This window comes from Lissotriton helveticus, chromosome 4_1 (assembly GCF_964261635.1).
Source record: "Lissotriton helveticus chromosome 4_1, aLisHel1.1, whole genome shotgun sequence".
Taxonomy (NCBI): Eukaryota; Metazoa; Chordata; class Amphibia; order Caudata; family Salamandridae; genus Lissotriton; species Lissotriton helveticus.
This window is the reverse complement of record NC_136063.1, coordinates 2,126,033,895-2,126,056,887: the sequence shown is the minus strand read 5'-3', so window position 1 is coordinate 2,126,056,887 and position 22,993 is coordinate 2,126,033,895. Positions and strand designations below refer to the sequence as shown.

At 44.6% G+C, this 22,993-nt stretch overlaps 1 protein-coding gene across 1 annotated transcript in view; it reads left to right on the top strand.

The window, feature by feature from the left end:
* The window catches only part of LOC144829565 (copper-transporting ATPase 1-like), a 137,225-nt gene that overhangs the window by 71,865 nt on the left and 42,367 nt on the right, over positions 1 to 22,993 (top strand). Inside the window, exons 12-15 of the mRNA XM_078688824.1 lie at positions 1,162 to 1,308; positions 12,971 to 13,117; positions 18,784 to 18,983; positions 20,761 to 20,878. Of these exons, the coding sequence (XP_078544950.1) occupies positions 1,162 to 1,308; positions 12,971 to 13,117; positions 18,784 to 18,983; positions 20,761 to 20,878 (612 nt within the window). The remainder of the gene's footprint in view (positions 1 to 1,161; positions 1,309 to 12,970; positions 13,118 to 18,783; positions 18,984 to 20,760; positions 20,879 to 22,993) is intronic.

The following is a 22,993-nucleotide window of genomic DNA, read 5'->3' as shown; positions in this document are numbered from 1 at the left end:
AGTAGTTGATGTCTGCTTGTTTAAGAATGAGGGTGAGGGGTTCCATAAAGAGGTTAAAGAGGGAGGGAGAGAGACTAGATCCTTGGGGGACTCCAAGGGAGACAGGAGTGGGGTTAGAAAGACAGTTTGGAATTTTGATTTGCTGAGTTCGATGTTGTAGGTAGGAGACTAACCAACTATAGGCAGTACCATTAAGGCAGAAGCGGGTCCTAAGCACATTAAGTAGGGCTGAATGGTTGACTGTATCGAACGCTGCGGAGAGATCAAGGAGGATAAGAAGGCAGGTCTCGCCATTATCAAGTGAGTGGTGGATGTCATCAGTGACATTGAGCATTGCCGTTTCGGTGCTGCAGCCTTTCCTGAAGTCTGATTGAAAGGGGTCGAGTAGGTTGAAGTTTTCACTGTGTTTATCTAGTTGTAGTAGGACGCATTTTTCAAGGACCTTTGAGAGAAGGGGGAGGTTTGTGATGGGGCGGAGATTGTTTAGGTCATTGCGGTCAGCTTTGGGGTTTTGCAGCTGTGAAAGCACAAATCTCTTTGGCTCAGTTTGCGCTCTATAAATACCACTTATAAATACTTTTAAACTTGATTGCCCAGCAAGTCTTCACTAGGAGGGTAGCTGTCTTAGATGCATTGGTCCAAAACAGGCAACATATTTTTGATGGGATTTAATCCAAACATGAGTGAACTTGGAACACCTTCCAAGTTACGATGGATTCCGTAAAATGTTAAAAACCTATCTTTTCCAGTCTGCTTTTGAGTAATACACGCCTTCGCCTTCCCGCATCTGTTATGAGCGCCATGAAACCGTTTGGTGACCGAGCGCGGTATAAAACTTTTTAACATAACATAACAAGTGTGGTACAGCCCTCTGAAAGCGGGTTGAGAAGTCTGTTAATAATTGGCGCTTAACTGAACATATCACAGTAGAGGGGTCGTCACTGAAGAAATATAGACTATGTTCATTCACCCTGCTCGAGTGTACTCCACCTTCCCCCTTTGAGCTGAGCTTTTTAACCTGTAAAGCGCTCTGTAAATGAAAAGGTGACCCCCAGCGCTATATCCCGTCCTTTATGTGACGCATGTTGTGTGGTGAGGGGGCTAGTGCTGCGCCTGTACATCCCATGTCCGAATAGACATTGATAACTGTGCTCTCTTCAGTCATCCAGACCTCCGAGGCGTACTCCGTGCTGATCGGCAACCGGGAGTGGATGAACCGGAACGGCCTGGGTCTGAAAACTGACGTCGACATTCTCATGACGGAGCACGAGCGCAAAGGGCGCACCGCTGTCCTCGTGGCGGTTGACGGTAACTACAGCTGTACTTAGTGTAAACAGTGATTGGATGCTTTTGGGAAGTCTTGTGCCGTATTCTTGGTATTGATTGAAATGTTTACTGATTCAGTGGTGTCCCATTACATATGATTTGACTGTCTTCAGTTCCTGTTGGCATGCCCCAAGCTTTATCAAACAGGGAAAATATGATTAATTTAACTGGAAATAGAGTAAAGTAGATAAAATGCTAAAATCTGCTAACTTGCTAAGTGTTATACATCCTTTTTTGTGTTAGATTTTATCATATACAGAAGAACTCTAAAAGAACAAATTATGTAGGCAGACGTAAATCCTTGACAGAAAATCGGGCGAGCAATGATGTACTCCTTCTAGTAAGACATAAATATCGAATTACATTCTTAACTGATTTGGAAGCCGTGAGAGCCTACTTACTTTTTCACAATGACAGTGACATTTGTGTGTCTTGTTTTTGTCATTAGGTTAGATATCTGTGCCTAGGATGTGGTGATGTACGTCAGATATATGTTAATATGTAGTACCATAGACTCAAAAGGATGTACTTTCTTTTTCAATTCACTTAACTAAAAAAGAAATGGGTAGATTAAATCTGATGCACTCCCAGAAATCTAGAAGCTGCTTTTCCTGAAGGTTAGATGAAGTCTCTGAATATAGTGATATGACTTACCTGCTAGGCGTTAGAAAACAAGTACCTTGTGGTCCTATTGCAATTGTTATTTTGTGTACAGAGCATTGAACCGGTTCACCCTAACGTAAGTCTCTGTCTAGAAGCTTGCGCTAAGGGTTACGTAATTTTACTAGAATGTTTGTAAACGGATATTAGTCCGTGATGCCAGACAGAAAGCTACAAATTATGGTGGATACAATTTGCTGCCAACTGCCCTAGTTCCCATCACTCAAGCAGATGCTACCCAAACAGGAGCAGGGATCCCAACCAAGTACCAAATATGGTAGGGTTGCTAAGACCAGCTCTTAGAGCTTGTTTCCAAGTAAACTGCCGGCCAGTGGGACACAGTTCATCCTCAAACCAGCAATAGATCCAACTGGCCTCACAACCCCTGGACCTATGTGAGTCTGCGTCTTAGCAGTGATTACTCTGATCACCTGAGCAGCCGCGATCTTGCAGCGCCAAATATGTCTTTGCCTGGTAGGCGCCCTGGCACAGATTCTCAGCCCCGCCTTTCTGACAGACTTAGTAATATCTCCCATCACTGGTCACTTCAGGAGGGCACCCACCAGCAGAGGTCCGGTCCTTGATAAATGTAGGTCCAGTCTTGGTAAATGAAGGTCCGGTCCTTGATAAATGAAGGTCCGGTCCTTGATAAATGAAGGTCCGGTCCTTGATAAATGAAGGTCCGGTCCTTGATAAATGAAGGTCCGGTCCTTGATAAATGAAGGTCCGGTCCTTGATAAATGAAGGTCCGGTCCTTGATAAATGAAGGTTTGGTCCATGATAAATGAAGGTCCGGTCCTTGATAAATGAAGGTCCGGGCCATGATAAATGAAGGTCCGGTCCTTGATAAATGAAGGTCCGGTCCATGATAAATGAAGGTCCGGTCCATGATAAATGAAGGTCCGGTCCATGATAAATGAAGGTCCGGTCCTTGATAAATGAAGGTCCGGTCCATGATAAATGAAGGTCCGGTCCATGATAAATGAAGGTCCGGTCCATGATAAATGAAGGTCCGGTCCATGATAAATGAAGGGCCGGTCCATGATAAATGAAGGTCCGGTCCTTGATAAATGAAGGTCCGGTCCTTGATAAATGAAGGTCCGGTCCTTGATAAATGAAGGTCCGGTCCTTGATAAATGAAGGTCCGGTCCTTGATAAATATAGGTTCGGTTCATGATAAATGAAGGTCCGGTCCATGATAAATGAAGGTCCGGTCCGAAGGTCCGGTCCTTGATAAATGAAGGTCCGGTCCTTGATAAATGAGGGTCCGGTCCTTGGTAAATGTAGGTCCGGTCCTTGATAAATGAAGGTATAAATGAAGGTCCGGTCCTTGATAAATGAAGGTCAGGTCCTTGATAAATGAAGGTTCGGTCCATGATAAATGAAGGTCCGGTCCTTGATAAATGAAGGTATAAATGAAGGTCCGGTCCTTGATAAATGAAGGGCCGGTCCTTGATAAATGAAGGTCTGGTCCATGATAAATGAAGGTCTGGTCCATGATAAATGAAGGTCTGGTCCATAATAAATGAAGGTCCGGTCCTTGATAAATGAAGATCCGGTCCTTGATAAATTAAGGTCTGGTCCATGATAAATGTCTGCTCTACAAAGCGGTACAAAAGGGGGTGGTGATGGACGGAGAATCTGAACCAATCAAACACTCGCACCCAGTCAACAGATCTGGGTTTAATCCATCACCGTTCTTAAGCCCACTCAGCCACCCCAGTTCAGACATGGCCATATGCAAATCAGTCTGACCCTGTGCATCATGGGAACAGTCCAGCCCGAACTGCCAAGCCATGCCTTCCCTGGACCAGAAACAAGCTACCGAGAACCGGTTTCTGGCATTTCAGCCGTCTTCAGCCCGGCTTGCTTGAATCCAGTGGCAAAGTGAGCAAGGGACTCACGTCTGAGCATACCCTGCCAACTTATGGCGAACAAAGTGGTACAAAAAGGGGTGGTGATGGACGGAGAATCTGAACCAATCAAACACTCACACCCAGTCAACAGATCTGGGTTTAATCCATCACCGTTCTTAAGCCCACTCTACCACCCCAGTTCAGACATGGCCATATGCAAATCAGTCTGACCCTGTGCCTCATGGGAACAGTTCAGCCCGAACTGCCAAGCCATGCCTTCCCTGGACCGGAAACAAGCTACCGAGGACCGGTTTCTGGCATTTCAGCCGTCTTCAGCCCGGCTTGCTTGAAGCCAGTGGCAAAGTGAGCAAGGGACTCACGTCTGAGCATACCCTGCCAACTTATGGCGAACAAAGTGGTACAAAAGGGGGTGGTGATGGACGGAGAATCTGAACTAATCAAACACTCACACCCAGTCAACAGATCTGGGTTTAATCCATCACCGTTCTTAAGCCCACTCTGCCACCCCAGTTCAGACATGGCCATATGCTAATCAGTCTGACCCTGTGCCTCATGGGAACAGTCCAGCCCGAACTGCCAAGCCATGCCTTCCCTGGACCGGAAACAAGCTACAGAGGACCGGTTTCTGGCATTTCAGCCATCTTCAGCCCGGCTTGCTTGAATCCAGTGGCAAAGTGAGCAAGGGACTCACGTCTGAGCATACCCTGCTAACTTATGGCAAACAAAGTGGTACAAAAGGGGGTGGTGATGGACGGAGAATCTGAACCAATCAAACACTCACACCCAGTCAACAGATCTGGGTTTAATCCATCACCGTTCTTAATCCCACTCTGCTGGATTCAAGCAAGCCGGGCTAAAGACGGCTGAAATGCCAGAAACCAGTCCTCGGAAGCTTGTTTCCGGTCCAGGGAAGGCATGGCTTGGCAGTTCAGGCTGGACTGTTCCCATGAGGCACAGGGTCAGACTGATTTGCATATGGCCATGTCTGAACTGGGGTGGCAGAGTGGGCTAAAGAACCGTGATGGATTAAACCCAGATCTGTTGATTGGGCGTGAGTGTTTGATTGGTTCAGATGCTCCGTCCATCACCACCCCCTTTTGTACCACTCTGCTCTACAGAGCAACAGTGGGTCTTCTCAAAGACCATGTAAAGTACAGGAAGTCAGAGTCTGTCCTACTTTGACGGCACTGGAGGAGAGCCCGGGTCAGACGTTGTAGAGCTGAGTAACATTTTGAAATCCTGCTTTCTTTGTTTTTGTCCTTTTTACATCAGAGACTTCTTGAGGTAGAGCCAGAGGTCAGGCTTCTCAGAACTGGTCAATGGTGAAAAATGTATCCTGACCAGAAAAAACACAGCTGTCTGCTTGTCAGGTGACATTCAGCAACACGAGAAAAGGGGGAGGGATGATCCAGCTGTGCTACAGGAACGGGGCATGGCCCAAATTCTGTTGCACTTTATACATTCAAACAAGAAAGAGTCCCAGGCACAATTTTTAAACTGGATAAAACTTACAGCAGGATCTTAAAGTATGACCAACATTTTTATTAACTTCCAAACGCACTGAACTTCCTGTTTTAAAGTTTTCAAATACAGATAGACATAAGAATCATTGTGGTAGCTTACACTTTACAGGCCCAATTCTTCTAGACACTTCAGCACTTTCAATAAATGGCTTGAGTCACTGCAACACCTTTAGATTAACTGTGCTGACTAAGCTCCACTAAGCAGTGAATGCCGATGGCTGCTGTTCAAGAATTCTTATAAGGCTATATGGCACTCAGAAAGACATCCGTGTCTGTTTAGGAAGAGCTAATATGATACTTGAAGAACTCAGAAGAACTCTCGCCTGCGGTCCAGCAGTCAGCACTTTAGCCCAAGACTCATTTGTTTGAATATGTTTATTTGCATTTTATTATAGTACATCAGTACCCATATACATACAGAAGTAATAAATGTCACTGTAACATGAGGAATTGTGCACCGGCCGTCGCGGGCATCCACTCTCGTGCGAAAGCATGGCAACAAGGAATAAGAGCAGAGAAGAAGTGCACGATTAAACAGCGTGACAAATTCTTATTACACCGTTCAGTAATGTTAGTGCTCCGCTACGGAACAAAAAAAAAAGGAAAAACAACATCCGCAGTGGGACTGCATATCCAAGAATTGTTCCGTTCGGTGCAAAGACTATGCTATGGCTGCAAAACCAAAAGAGTTGGACTCAATGACAGTATATTACATATCCAAAGCAGTTTCTTGAAAACAATCAAAGTGAAAAAACAATCCAAAGTATACAGTAAACAAGGGATTCGGTGATAGCTGACAGTAATTGTGTGTGTGTGTGTGTGTGTGAAGACATCGATGCGGACAAAGAGCGGGTCCATAGTGCTCCGTGACAATGGTATGGTGTATGCCGTGGGGTCCATCTCGCATGCGGCAGAGCGTGAGGGGGAGCCCAAGACTCATTTGTGTATCACATTTTATACTGTTGGTATTTTATTAACCATATGTTGTCTGGCACTGCCTCGTGAACATTGATTGTTATGGTTCAGTGACTATTTTCGTTGAGTATTTCATGATATGTTATCCTTTTGTAAATTGTAATGATTTTAAGAAATCACACAATAAACTTTCAGTCCTGATCCAGCTGTGCTCCAGGGAAAACTGTGTTGCAAGAGGGGCAATGTCTCACTCAAGCTCCACAGACCAGCCTAGTTTCAATGAGGTGCTCAGCGCGCCACACAGACCAAAGATGGGCCAAGCCTGCACGGAAACTACCATCTTGTCCAAAACGACCCATGCTGACACCCACCACCTCTAAGTACCTCATAACAGGTGAATTAAGGACTGGATAAGCCTCTAGCCAGCCTCACACCATAGGTGCAGGTAAGACATGGGTGCCCTCTTGAACTGCCGCACTGCCAGTCACTTTATAACATCAGCGTAAGGCAGCGCACTAGTCACCCCAACTGTGGATGGTGGTAAACATTGGGTGCACCTCTTTTTAGTCAAGCCCTTCTTTATCAGAGGCGGAGCCTTGCAGTGGACTGTCAGGTTGTAGAATGCAGTAGATGAATAACATGAAGCTTGTCCCAAACATGGATATGGATTGATTTTGAAAGCCGGGCAGACGACTTCAGACCAGCAAGAGGGTGCTTTTCTCTTTCTTGAAGAAAGGGCGACCCCATCCAGAAGACACACTGTCCTCACAAAGATCGGGGGCACCAGTGTCGGACCCCAGGAACCTAGAGCCAAAAACACCAGAAATCAATGCAAAGCCTCTTAATACTTCCTCTCCAGGTATTACACACAGGGCCAGGCCATTTCTCCAAGCAGATTTCAATCAGAATCTCAACTGACCCTTTAAGACTGCAAGTTCTTGCCTGTAATGAAGCTGCAGTAACCCCAGGTCAAGGGAGGCCAGGGCGGTTGTAGAAAGAAACACTACTGTCTGCAAACCAGGGACTGGAATCCCGGACCCGAGTTCTGGCAAGAGCAAACACAGAAGTTGACAGATGACAAATCAAGGTCTTGGGCCTCTGGAATTATGTAACAGAGAATACATGATGTTGCATATTTGACTACATTATATGACCAGGAAAAGCACATTACTGGTTTCGTTTTCCATGATGATATTTAATCAATAATGGCCTGTCTACCCCTTGAATAAAATAATTCGTTTAAATTGTAAACAATGTTTAAAAAGTAAAATGCAAACCTAATGCTCACAGTTCTGGTAATAGAATGTGCGCCTCTTTTATTCTGGGCATCCGAGCCATGTTTAAATCTCGTCTTCTGGAGCGGGCCATGTTAAGGTTTATTTTGTGTTCATAAGGTTTCTGGGAACCTCTTTCCAATGTGAAACATTCCCCGCAGAACAATAGTGTGCATTGCACCGTTATCGCTAGGAGGCCTTTCAAGGTTGAAAACACCAGCAGACCTTGAAACAGATGCCTGGGAATCTTGAAGCAACTGCAGCTTTGAGAACCCTGCGGTACAAACGTGAAACTGCAGCAACAGTGAAGCCAAATCATTTGATGACAAAGAAGGCATTCTTTGAAGCGTGTGTTGTAGATTTAATATTTGCACTTTACTGCCATCTAGTGCTGGATTCAGACTATTACAAGTTGTTTTTCTTCGAAGAATGCTTTGTTTCAAGCAGGCAGGCATGTGTGATTACATCCTCGAAACTCACCAGACACGAGGACGCAGACTCCACCCCTGTATCACCTTTTGCGTCATCAGGTTCTGACGTAACTCGAGACGCTTTTTCGGGTGAGCGCTTTACGACCAGCACGCTGTCCGGAAGTCCAAAGTTAGTGGCTATTGAGGATAGTCCTGCATGCTAAAGGAAAGCCCTCCTTGCATTTATTTCTTTTAGATGATTAGCAACTTGGGTGTGATCATTAGAGGGGGCTATGTGAGAAGCAAATACGCGCGACAGTCAATGGATATTGTTAATTGCATGAGATTTAGAATAGTAGAGGCAGGTAAAAGGGAAGCAAAGGTGTGTTAAAGAAAATAAAGTATGGAAGTAAGTAAAAGTTTCAGTGAAACTCGATTTTTAATGTAGGATTTTAAGGGATATAACAGTTAGAGTTTTTTTTGCATGCAGTCTGTGGATGTAAACCTGTTGATACGAACAGTTCTAATTTCTGCTCTAAAGAAATTTCGTTTTTGCAATCTTTCTAGAGGTACTTAAGAGGTTGCACCGATACTTCCCACACTGAAAAAAGGAAGCCTGGGGCTTGTTGTGACCCTCTGCCAAGCGACTATCAAGCAGTGCAACATTAAACACATCCCGTTACATGAAATTACAATTTGAGAACACCCCCATGCCCCCACTGTATGCAATGCAAGCAATACATTCAAACCCAGAAAGACCCCATATGTACCCACTACAGCAGTATGTTCAATACCACAGTATTGTTCATGTTTATGCAAATCATTGGCCCCATAAATAAACTACATAAATAATATAAAACATGTTATGTAAAAACCCGCCAATTTAAAATATAACAAGGCAATTGATAAACACATTTCAGCAATCATTATTAAATTGAGTTCATGTTTGTGACCCATTCAATACCCGGGTTAGAAGGCGATGTACCCAGCGCCCACCCGAAGATCACCCCCACAGAACAGACACCATGGACGTGTCTGAGCTCACCTTGCATTTGTCACCCTGAGTGGGACTGGTATGCCCAGACGTGGGTCCCGTGCTCTCCATGCCACTGGAGTCAAGCTATCCTGGCTGATGAGGGGTAAAACCCCGAAATCGGTCCTAGGATGCTTGTTTCCAGTTTAGGAAGGACCTGGCCGGGCAGTTCGGGCTGGACTGTTCCCATTGGGCACAGGGAGGGTCAAGACTGATTTGCATATGGCTGGGTTCAAACTGTAATGGCATGGTGAGCAAAGAAACAATGGATTTAGTCCCAGATCTCTGTACTGGGGTGAATGTATGATATTGTTCTGCATTCTGTCCATCAATTGTTTTTGCATTTGTCACCCCGAGTGGGACGGGTATACCCAGACGTGGGTCCAGTGCTCTCCATGCCAATGGAGTCAAGCTATCCTGGCTGATGAGGGGTCAAACCCCAACACCGGTCCTAGGATGCTTGTTTCCAGTCCAGGGAGGATCTGGCCCAGCAGTTCGGGCTGGACTGTTCCCATGAGGCACAGGGTCAAGACTGATTTGCATTTGGCTGTGTTCAAACTGGAATGGCATGGTGAACAAAAAAACGATGTATTTAGGCCCAGATCTCTGTACTGGGGTGAATGTGTGACATTGTTCTGCATTCTGTCCATCAATTGTTGTTTTTGCATTTCTCACCATGACCCTCCAGCATCAGTAAGGTGTTAATCATCTAAAGTACTTTTACACTTCCGTCCCTATAGTTTATATGTGCCAACATGTTTACATTTAAATGTATATAACGCTCTCTTTTTTAAGTGGCACTTGGTGACCACAATATATATTGTTCTGTCATTGATTAGTTCGTTGAATGTATGTCTTTAAAATTATCTTAGATTCCTCAAATTGTCTGGGGCAAGGAGAGCCAGGATGCACTACATTTTTGAAAATCGGTACTCGGGTAACTCACGAGAAACTGAAAGCCAATACAAGCTTGTATCCATTGACACACATGAGTTATCAGCTGGACTTTAGATGGTCTAAGACAGGAAGTCATAAGCAGACTTCACAGTGCAGCCAGGAAGTTGATACTGGAGATTCTTCGTATAAGAGTTGGCTCCAACCTGCTTTCGCATGTTTTGGAAGTGTCCACTTTAATCAAAATGAAAAAAGGTCACTGTCTTTTTGGACCAGACGCTGAAGCAGAAATTCTCAATGTTTTATTGAATTGTTTTTAATATCTCTTTCCAAAATATATTTGTGCCAGGTTTCATCCTAAAATATTTTTAATCAAATCGAGCTTATAAGTGTTTAGCTTACCAGTTGCTACTGGCAACCTTTTAATACTGTTAGGCGTGTAAGGCTAATTGTTGTAAGAAAATGATTTCATAAGGAGGAGAGGCTGTTGGTGCTTTATGCCCTAATGAAACAACAGTACCCTTCTGGGCCCCAAGTTGCCTTAAGTAGACCAAACTTTAGGGTACGTAATGTGAGTCAGGGGATAGTATTGATGGTGGCATGGAGGAGCACAGCTGAGGGCTCTGATTCAGGGCACCATTAATCCCCACAGCTACGACCACAAAGCCCAGGACAAAAGTTCAGTTTTAGAGAAGCAGCTGCCCAAGAGCACACAGCATTGACCATGAGAGGTTCAGCCTGCAGAGGAGTCTGAGCTCCAACATACGGAACAGACCCGAAAAGAGATCTATATCTCACTGAAGGGTCTGACTCAAAGAAGGGCTTGAACTCCAGAATCCAGATCACATTTACAACACAACTCTCAAAAACTCATGCCTTTCTGGGGAGCCACCTTAAATACGACATGAGCCAAAGCTTATCCTACTCAAGAGAAAGTGCTGGCGTTTCGGACACAGCTACTCCTTAACCAGATGTCTCATCCCCTAACAGCGGGAAAGATGATGAAACTGAAGAATAACAGCATCAGGCAGAGCCCTTGTACCAAATGTTCTAGTGCACATGCGCCCACTGCAGCAGTGTGCCTGGGCATGGGAGGACATTGCGTTGGCCCAAGCTTGAGCACAAACTGCAGTGCCTGAATCCAACTAACACATTAAAGGCAGGCCACTCTTAAATCCTTCGCTGCAAGTTACCCTCAGCACAAATGCCTTCTTCTCAGGGTGGGGAGCACTTATAACAGGAATGACAATACGGTCCAAGTTTATTTCGGCCATGTATATAATTGCATCAGTTTGATGCAATTGAAAGCAGTACACTTTGCCTTGAAAGCCTTTCAAAGAATTCTTGACAGCAGACCTTCATGACTCAAGCAATTTGGATATGATGCGACAGTCGGCACGCTTACCTTCTAGTAGAACATCCTCAGGGGTAGACTGTGATTCCATGGATCTCCTAAACAAGGATCACATGGAGGGACTCACACGGGGAAAATACCAAGTTATAAGAGAGATACTTTTGCTAGTGGCAGACCCCACACGTGGATCTGTTGGCAGTCAGGGAAACCGGTAATATCAATGCTGTATTATGTTTCTAAACCCCAGTCTCCAGGGAATGCTATGTGGATGTACTGGTCATTGATTTTTGCATGCACCTTCCCCTACGTCTCCTGATTCCTTACATAGAGTGAATGATGAAAGCAGTCTCCATGGGATACCCATAACTCCCATAAGGCCTTAGATAGACTTGGTTCTCAGCCATCCTAGAGATGTCTGTGCATCTATTTCACAACCTCAGACTGTAACACAAGCATGACCTCTCAGCAGCAAGGCAGGGTGTATCCAGATCTGAGATCACTGAATCTGGCCATCTGAGAGTGTGGTTAACATTAGCTCAGGGTCAAACACAAGCTAATCTTATTCTTTTTTGATTCCTAATTTATTTTGTTCCCGCGAGGTCCTGAGGTAACGGCTGCTTCTTCATCACACAATTCTTCGGTTGCTCTATCAGAACATCCTTAATATATGGTTGACCCCATCTGTGTCACAATTTGAAATATACACCAGAGAACTGGGCTCTGTGATGAAGGATTCCACCCTGGAGTGAGTGACTGCTTGGCACCCTTTAAATGCTAGAACTCTCCCTACCTTTTGTCTTACAGTAGGGATGAACTCCGGGACAAGTCACTTGCCCAAATAATGTGAAAAAGCTTCTCCCATTGTCTCCTAGAGAATAGCTTGTTCTGTAGCATTTCTTTGGGAGACTATATTGTAGGTGTTCTCTTTCCTACCCTTTCCTCCTCTGTGTATAAATATCTTCTACTACCTCAGGAATGCTCAACAATTCTTAAGGAAGCAAGACAGCTTACCACTAGAGCTTGCTACAATAAAAAAAATACCAAGTAGAAGCCTTTTGTTGAGAACAGCACATAAGACTAGGCACAACATCATTTTTTCAATCTGTATCACACAGTAAAAAATCAAACTTGGCTTGCAGTTCCTTCCGAGTCCATTTAGCAACAGTTTCTGCGCATTGGCAAAATAGAATTCCGACCCATTTTTAAGATTTCTTTCTTAAGAGTTTTCATTAATGGGTAAAGAATCATACCTCCTGTTGCAGAAATTGTGTTATTAGTTGCGAAGGATATGAATTCTTCACAAGTAAAGGGTCCACAATTATGTTATTACTGGGAACCAAGTGCCTCATTGTAGCAAATGACTCTTTCAGGGTGGCCAACCAGCAGTCCACTAGGAAATGTTTATGGAACTGAATTCAAAACCACACATTGAATGAGATTTATTTCATTCGGTTCTGGCTGCTCCTTCTGCTGTGTTTGTGAAATTGATTTCAAATCAGTGTTTTGGGAAGCCCGATAAAAAAATGTGCATACAGAAGCTGGTCTGAAATCAGATTTGTTTAATTTCTGATGTAATCTTTAACTTTTTTAGCGTGCATCGAAGACTTTCCATATTTAGTTCAGTTCTAGTTCACGAAAAGTTCTGATAATTTAGTGAGGTCAATAACCTTTCACATTTTATTTTTGTTTTTGTTTTTTTGACAGGGGTTCTCTGTGGATTAATTGCTATTGCGGATACCGTGAAACCAGAGGCGCAACTCGCGGTCCACACCTTGAAGTCGATGGGTTTAGAAGTTGTTCTAATGACTGGAGACAACAGCAGGACAGCGAGAAACATTGCTGCACAAGTAGGTCTTGGGGTATTATATTTTTGGGCGTAAGTTTTAATTCCCAATAGTAACGCAGCTTCCTTCACTCAGTTCAGACCCCACTCTCGCTTCCTAACCAAGCAAGGAAGACATACGCTAAAAAATATATCAAAAGGTGAAAACAAAATACATACAACAATATCATTGTTAAATACAGCAATATTAAGAAAAATAGGTATAGATACTGCTGTGATTAATTGGTAAACAGGACCACAAACAAAGAACATGCCCCGTAAAAAAATAATATATATACCTACAAATACAAATACAAATATAATAAAGAGAGAGCCCAAACCTTTGAGGCAGGTATTCTCAGGAACCACAGCACCAATCACAACACCCAATACAGAGTTGGAAAGGGCAGTTGCAGCAGAAGGACATAGGCTATGCAGACGCCCACCATATACATTTAAAAGGTAAAAGAACCGTGCCAGCAAAGTAGTCCCTTGTGGGCGTGTCTGCGTTGTGCTGTGGGCGTGTGCTGGGGGCGTGACAAACGCTGAGGGCGTGTGGCACGTTCGGCCCTTCATGCCATGTCTCATATCGTGTGCTGTGGGCGTGTGCGGGGCGCGGGATTACGGAAACAAAAGCGATTGTTGTGCCCATATTTCATTGTTTTTTCTTCCCAGGTTCTGTACATTCCAGCTCCGGGTGTCCACCCTGCTCCCTTTAAATACCCCTGCACCCCATAATCATAACCCACCCTTACTCCTTAAAACAAAATTATTGAACCCCTGTGGGCTGATGAGATGTTGCGCTGGGTGTCCTATTGTCTTTGCTCAGCTACTCCTGGACACCGGTCTCGCGTGTAATGATAGCACCATTGGGCGCCATCACGGGTCCACACTCAAGCGGCTGGCTTTCTTCCGCGGCTGGGCCTCGCCGCAAACATGCCAAAACAAAGTTTAGCTCCGATGGAAGAAGCCACATGATCTGCAAATTTGCATCCATTTCATTCAGGGAGCAGCTGCAACAGGAGACGCAGAGGAAACAGTCATCGTCATTTTCCTTAGCCAAACCAGTTTCTGGAATCCTTTCCCTTTCTCAATGGCATCTGCAAACAGTGATGGTTCGACAATATATATCGAAATGGGACTTCAAGACAAGCTCATTATTGCGCGCCATCTTGGAACATGTTTTTCGTGTTAGATCAACTTCCTCTAACATTGTTCATTTACAAGCTTTGATAATTAACAAATAATCATGCCGTGTATAGGCATATATGTAACAGCGGGAGTACAACCTACTGTTACCAGCTTGTCTTGAAGTCCCATTTCGATGGTAATGACCCTTGATGTTTGTTTAAAATGGCGCAGCGCGAAGCATTCATTCATAACACTGACGAAGGGATTTCATCCCGAAACGCGTTTGTTCTTGACGAAATAAACTTCTGCTGAAGTATAAACCCCGTGAGTGCTGTTTTCTTCAAATATATATATATATATATATATATATATATATATATATATATATATATATATATATATATATATATATATATATATATATATATATATATATATATATATATATATATATATATATATATATATATATATATATATATATATATATATATATATATATATATATCTTGCATTGGTATGCCCCCACTTTTTTGCTGATGTGCTTTGACTGAGTGTGCCCTGGGTTCCTGCCAACCAGGTACCCAGGACCTGTGTTCCTTCCCTAAAACTGTGTTGAAACTAAAACCCAATTGGCATCTCTGGCCACCTGTCAGCCCCTAGTAAATGGTACCCTAGGTACCCAGGGCATGGTGACCAGAGAAGACCCCTGAGGACTGCAGCACTTATTTTGCCACCCTCAGGGGCCCTGTACCCTGACACCCACACACTGCCTTTGCAGGCTGAGTGTCTAAGTACAGAACTAAACAAAGAGTCGACATGGCACACATCCCTATGTGCCATGCCCACAGAACCCACTGCCCTGGCATACTTCAGTCACCCCTCTAGCTGGGTGCCCTATGCCAGAGGTGTGGGCACAAGTGCATGAGCCCTGTGCCCCTCCAGTACCCAGGGCAATTCCTGGGCACTGTTAGGGCAGTGATGCCATTAAGAGTATATGGTGCTGGGAGGTTCATTACAAACTCCACAGCACCATAATGGCTACACTGAAGACTGACAAGTTTGGTATCAAACTTCTCAGCACATTAAACCCGCACTGATGCCAGTGTGGGATTTAATGTAAAATGCACCAGAGGGCATCTTAGAGATGCCCCCTGAAAACCTAACCTACAATCCACGTCTGGGCTGAGTGGCTGCAGAGGCTGCCACACAGCAGACATGTTGCTGGACCCCTGGGTGGAGATCCCCCCGCTCTCCTGGGCCTGCAACAATGCACATCATGGGCGAGGTGCTAGGTCTCCTCCCCCAGGATGGGCAGGGGGAAGCTTCAAAGGCATGCCACCTCTGTGAGTTTCTCCAGACCATTTGCTGTACCCAGCAACTGGCCCCCACCAGTCCTGACCCCCACTCTGGCGGGAAGACTGGCGGGAAAAACTACGTCAGGAAGGGGGGGGTGCCAGCCTGTGCCAACCGCACCCCTCAGGTAAGGGAGACGAGGTGAAGCAGGACCCCGGGCTCCGGCCATCTTGAAGATGAGGAGCCCTGCCCAATCACAGCTAGGCTCCTGCCCCCCCTCCCACAGGAGAGGAGCACGCTAGGGGGTGTACCCACCCCAGGACAGGAACCTATTGGTCCCTGCCCTTGCCCTACCTGTAACATCCCTAAATTCAGTATTTAGGGGCTCCCTGAACCTTCCTTCCGGAGATCCCGATACGAAAAGAAGAAAGAAGATCAAGAGGAAGAAGACCCGCCATGCAGCTGCTAACAACAGGGCGACCACAACAGACTTGGCCCCAGCCCTACAGGCCTTTCGATCCTAGAACATGCTCCTGCCTATACCACGGCGACTCCAGCGGACAGCAACCTTGGGACACCCAGAGGACCTGCCTGCCTTGACCCTCTCAAAGACTGGGACTCCCATCAGCAGAGGCTCTGCTGCAACAACACCCCTGGTGCCAGCCTAGAAGCTCCGGACCAGCCCGCTCTGCACCCGCCGAGCCCGGCCCGTGCCCAAGTGATCCAAGACCACGAGGACGTCCCCCCGGCGACTGGGACCCGAAGTCCAGTGCCCAATGACCCTCCTCGACGACCCAGACGACGCCTGCAGACTCAGAACCAGGCCTCCCCCCCCAACTGCGACCAGCTGAGGGTAAGCTTTTCCGACACCCAAAGACACCCCTGCACCCGGCGCCCTGCAAGCCCCTGTGCCTTCCTTTGGGGTACCTATCTGTGCTCCAAGATCCCAACTTACCTCTCGAAGTGGTGGTCGCCCCTGAAGAGTCTCCCTCCCCAAACCTGCAGCCTTTGTTAATTTTTAACCTTTCCCATTAAATTACATTGAGCGCCCGACGGCTTAAAAGTACCCTGCACCCAGCCGCCCGAGTCCCGCTGGCCGTGCCACCTTTGCTCTATCCTACTTCCCCATTTGCCCTGAGCAAGTGATCAGGAGCCCAGCTCCCAGAGCGGCGTGGCCTGCTAGCCAGCAGCCACCAACCGGAGGCCCCCTGCCCCTCATTGGATAACATTGGGCCTAACTACCTCTGCACCCGGCCGCCCCTGTGCCGCTGAGGGTGAACCAACTGTACCTACCTGACCCTGGGGGACCCCTGAGTCTATGCCCAGAACCTTAACTTCACCAGTCGAGTACTCACCTGGAAACCGGTAACTCACTTACCTGCCATTGGATAACATTGACTGGCTTGACTCGAAAAATCTTCTAAGTGTGAAGTTTTGGAAACTTAAAATATTCATATAAAATCAACCGAATTCTGAAGTACTCACCTGTGATCAGAAGAGAAGCCAGTACTGTACCTTGTAGCCCAGTACTGAACCGCAAAAGTAATCCTTACCGGGTTTACTAGTAACCTGTATTTTCTCTATAGGAATCCATTGTCTGCTTTTCTATAACATTTCTGCTGCTTTTCTATGAAATTTCTTCTCAGTGTCTACTTTTGAAAACTTGAAATATTCTTTAAAAATCATACGAAATACTGAAACGATATTACTTACCTGTTTCAAGTTGAGACTCGAGTGCTGGACCTAGGAGACCAGTACTGGATTACAAAAGTAACGAGATCGTACTTTACCTGCAACCTGAATTGTCTCCCATTGGATAACATTGCCATATTTCTGTTGAAAAGTTTCGAAGTGTGAACTTTTAAATTCGCTTTTTATCCCTTAAAAATTACTGCAATAACCTGCAATAACTAACGTTTTTACTAAATTGTTTTCATCTTACACCCCAGGACTGAATCTAGGATCCAGTCCTGGAACTACCAAAGTAATCTACAAAGTAATCAACTGTGGTTATATAGGAAAACCCATTGAGCTCAATGCTAAATTGTGTGTAGAATTGTGTTGCCTACTGCAACCCCTGTACCTATTGTGTTTACAAAGTGTGTTGCCTTTCTGCAAAGTACTCATCTGAGACCTCTCCTATTGAGAACAGTATATTTTGATACCTGTTGGTTCTAAAAATAAAACAACTATATCTTTGATATAAAAACAATTGGCCTGGAGTCCAATCTTTTAGTGTGTGAAACCTTTTGCTGACTGAGTGTGTACAACAAATGCTTTACACTGTCCTCTGGTACTGCCTTACTGCTCGACCAAGCTACCACTTTAGACTGTAAGGTCATACCCGGCTTTAACCTCTGTTATACCTCAGGGGTTTGTGGACTCTATGCACACTGTACCTTTTTCTGGTCCAGTATATATAGACCTATCTTAAGTGTCTATGACACTTAACCTCAGCGCACTGTGGCTATGCGCGGTTGTCTAGGAAACACTCCGCTTTATGTTAGGCACTAAAGAAAAGTCATCTACGCAAAAGAATTTTGAATGTTTAAATCTGTGAATTGTAAAATTATGTATTGAATGAATAATACTGTTTCAGATGAATTCTGCATAATATTTTGAATGATCTATTTGTTTGATTATCATTTTGATAAAATTTGGAACGTGAAAAGCTTAAGTTGTGTATTATATGTGTTAAAAACATAAAGCGGAGTGTTGCCTAGACAACCGCGCATAGCCACAGTGCGCTGAGGTTAAGTGTCATAGACACTTAAGATAGGTTTTCAAGTTCAGGCACGGACAGGACAAACGTGCCACCCCGGCAGCACGCTTAGGAAAAAGAATAATAACCTTTGTAAAATAGTTAAAACAATTTTTGAAAATCTTGAGTGCTCCTCCTATCTATTATCCAGTATATATAGAGCCACTTTCTCACAGATATCTCTCATTTGAATCTGTATAATGCATAGACATTACATCAGTCGTAGCACTATAACAGAATTAAATTGATCCTTTTAAAGGTAGATTACAAATACAATTGCAACATTGAGACATACCACCAGTTATTCTTTGCAGTATCAGTAAAACATTTGAAATCATAAAACAGCCCTGGTGGTTAGATCCATGCATAGGAAAGATCAAGGAAAGACTATGAAGAAACAGTATTTTCTGCTTTTGTTTAGATGATAACTCCGTCTTAAATCGAAATCTGAGCCAATACAGTGAATCACTCACATCCTTTTTTATCCAATTTTCCCTCTTCAGGTAGGAATCACAAAGGTGTTTGCTGAAGTTCTTCCTTCCCACAAAGTAGCGAAGGTGAAGCAGCTGCAGGACGAGGGAAAGCGGGTGGCGATGGTGGGAGACGGCATCAACGATTCCCCTGCGCTTGCCATGGCTAACGTTGGGATTGCCATTGGCACAGGCACCGATGTAGCCATTGAAGCTGCCGACATCGTGCTCATAAGGGTGAGGAATGCTACTCTGGGCTGCGTAATGTTACCACTATAGCTTCACTACACTCATGAGCCAGGGGAAAGTTGGTTTATATCTCAGCTGGCCTTAATAGCACATCAAATCATTAGTGGGTAACTACTATTTGGAACTATATTCCACTGGATACCCCATTCGGCGCACAGCACTCTGTGAAAGCAGTGCTCACTAGCAGTGCTTAGTGTAACACTAGCTCTTACCAGCAAGTACTTAAAAGCAGTGTTTAAAAGTAAACATCCGCTAGATTGACTATTTTATAGACCCAATTCTCCTCGACCCTGACCATGGTGCGCTTCACTAAAATGCACAAGATGATGGACGGAATGTTGCACAATGCTAACACATTCACCCCCAGTCACTGATCTGGGTTTAATCCATCGTTATTTTGCTCACCAAGCGACCCCAGTTCAGACATGGCCATATGCAAATCAGTCTTGACCCTGTGCCTCATGGGAACAGTCCAGACCGAATTGCCAAGCCATGTCTTCCCTGGACCGGAATCAAGCATCCTAGGACCGGTGTCTGGCTATCAGCCGTCTTCAGCCAGGATAGCTTGACTCCAGTGGTGTGGAGAGCACGGGACTCACGTCTGAGCATACCCGTCCCACTCCGGGTGACTGGGTTGGTGTGGTGAGCAAAAAAACGATGGATTTAGGCCCAGATCTCCGTACTGGGGTTAATGTATGACATTGTCCTGCATTCTGTCCATCAACTGTTGTTTTTACATGGTGCGCTTCACTGCATGTTGTTTTCTCTTTTCTTCTAATCCTAGGTACAGTTTGACATGCATTTAGTTTAAATTGGTTTTTACCAAGTGTTATTGAGAAACATCAGGAATGAAATAACAGCTTTATTGCTCCTTACACATCTCCCACCAGATCACCATATACAGTTAGTAAGTTTAATTCAAATCCACATGACTCATCTTGACCCAGTAATACATCCCTTGAAAAGAGAAAAAAGAAAAGAGTGTAAGGGTTGATGGGGAGAGAATAGAAACAGACAACAACTATTGTCGGCATAGATCACTTGACGTCAGCATTTATATCTTCTGCCCTATGTCCCTCTCACTCGCCACAAGCCTGGAACATTCAATACTCTTAGCTCAGCAAGCTGAAGAACACTCCGCTATCAAAGGTCATATAAAATGTCTGTTTGTTCACCGTGAATAAGGCCCTTCCTTGATTGAGTTGATGACTAATTATTTCCATGGCAAGCCTTCCTCCGGTCCGGGCACAACTTTGGTACTTTTTCATTCTGCTTCATCTCCCCTTTATCTATTTCACTGTTATGCCACAAATGTCTTGAAGCATCTTATTATATGGAAAAGCCAAACCTCCTCAAGTATCCATTTTCACTGAGCTCAGTTCATGACATGACCTTATTTTACAAACACCCACTGCACGTGCCTCCTTTTGTCATATATTTATGAGAGAGTTGTGTAATGCACAGAAGCTGTTGGCCCCTTTTCCGCTACACACAGAGGAAAGAAATGTGTTTGCACACAGAAGCATTCAAAGGCATCGCGCCCTGTTCTCTGCTAAAACTGAATGAGAGACATGAGAGAATGAGAAACATGTTTGGTGCATAGGAGAACAATGTTACCCCTTCCCAGCTATAAACACAAGAGAATATGTGATAAAAATATAGATGAACATATGAAGACTGTATGAAGACTGAAGGGTGCCACTAGCATTAGAAGATTGTGTCAGTGATAGGTGTTTCACCTGCTAACGCTGTCATTTCTTTGCAGAATGATTTGTTGGATGTGGTGGCCAGCATCCACTTGTCGAGGAAGACAGTCAGACGGATACGGATTAATTTCGTCTTTGCATTAATTTACAATCTAGTTGGCGTCCCCATCGCAGCTGGTATGTAAAGAAGAGGTTTTTCTTTTTTTGTAGTTTAAAATAACCTGAGTCCAGCCCTCAAGGGCGTTAGAGCACTAAATAGAAGCTAGAGTGAATGGACCATACGTGGAGTGGATAGAATACAGTCACTGGTAAACAAATTTCCCAATTACAGTCCTTGTGGGCTTTATTTACATCATATTATAATCTCACTAAAAGCCATTTAAATGTTGGGATAACTATCGAGGTTGTGCTTCAATAGGGACATTCTCAATTCTTACAATTATAAAACTGAGCTTGAATATAACTCTGACATTCGGATAAGTGTCTGAAGGTAATTGCTTGAAATAGAAAACGGCACATCATATATATTACAAAATATATATATGCTCTAATTGGTTTTACCTTGAAGAAAACATAAAAACAAAAACCAAGGGACATGTGCTACTTAGATTCTGTCTTCTTGCTGAAATTTTTAGGCAGGGAAACAATGTGTCACTTTAGCTCTTTTTGATGTTTTTAAGTCCCAAAAAACGAAATTGCCTATCTTTGAACTCCAATAAAAAATGATGACACAAAAGGCTTCGAATAACATTTGTCAAGAAGTTAGACTTTTGGCATTTGTATTGTGCTTAAAGTTGGGCTTCCTTTTGTAATCGTAATTGCATTTATGTAGCGCTTATTTCCCCTGACGAGGCATTAGCGCGTTTTAAAGTGAGTAGCACACTATTCCAGAACCCAAGGTGAGCGGTTTATCTAGTGGTTTTTGAGATTAGTCATGGGTTCTCAAGAAAAATTGCCTGAAATTACTCCAGTTACTTACTAATCGATTATATTAATCCCCGTTTAGTTTTAAATCTGGTGTCTTGGAGGTATTCTTAAACTGACTAACCTCTTTATGTCTCCCTGAGGCCCTCACCAGAAAACCTCTACACATTTCAGATGCTTAATTCAGGATGCTTACAGATTTTAATGGCCTTTCAGCCTTCCATTTTCTATCAGCCTTTAGCTCACAAAATTGTAGCCATGGAAGTATTGAGACTTCTCAAAGAGTGGAATTGCTTACAGGGCCTGTGTTATATAATGTGTGATTTCACCCGAGGTAGGATTGTCGCTGTTTGCACCACGGTGCAGCTTTAAGCATGTGTAGCGGGCTCCAATAGGGGCAGTGTGCCCTATTTCAATCAATGTGCTGCCCTAGGGAACTCTCAAACTCGGACTCACCGTGGGGGGTGGGGGTGGGGTGCGCGGGAGGGAGGGCAGCGCATTCAGTGAAATACAGAACAGCAACTTGCCGGCGCTTCCTGTTTCACAGTGCATGCAGCAGTCTCCTGCACTTCAAAAAGGGAAAGAGATCACCCCCCTGCAGGTGAGTCTGGTCAGTGACTGCACCTGCCTGCAGGGGCCTTGTCTCTGGGGGGGAGGGGGAGGCCCCCTACCAGAGGCAGCCGCTGCCTGTGCAGGTAAGAGCGGTGGGGCCAGGTTGGGGGAGATTCGACAGATGACCACGATGGAAAATTAAATAAATAATACATTTTTCCTTGTTGTCGTCTGTCGAAATCCTGCCCCTCCGCTGTTACCTGCACGGGCGGCGGCTGACCAGAGGGCTGCCACCACAAGGTGCACTAATTGTGCACCACCTTTTTTGTAGCGCACTTTTAGTGTGCCTCCTAAGGGCCTGTTTGCCTCTGTGCAAACAACAGCCATAATGCGTTGCAGGCACAGAGCCAAGTGATTCCCTCATTTGCACAGGGCCACCTGTCCATGCAAATGAGGGAACCCCCCTTTAGAATAGTGCCAAAGTTCTATGTGCGCCAGATCAACCTGTATTACAAAAGAGGGCGCACAAACATCTGCTTCCTCTTCTGTAATAATACCAGGGCACAGAAAACATGCACACATGCCCATTGTGTTCCTGAGGTACTCTATGTAATAAGGGCCCAGAATATGTAAGCATACTCTTCCTAACTGTTACCTAGGGATGTAGGTGGATGATTTTTTATTTAATTCCTCTGCCTACTTTATTTTTCTCTTAATGACAGGGTGGTATATGCTTCATCCTCAATATTCCCATCTATACCTTGATTGTGTTAAAACCATTTTACCATTGCAGCATCACATGTTCCCAGCAGACAA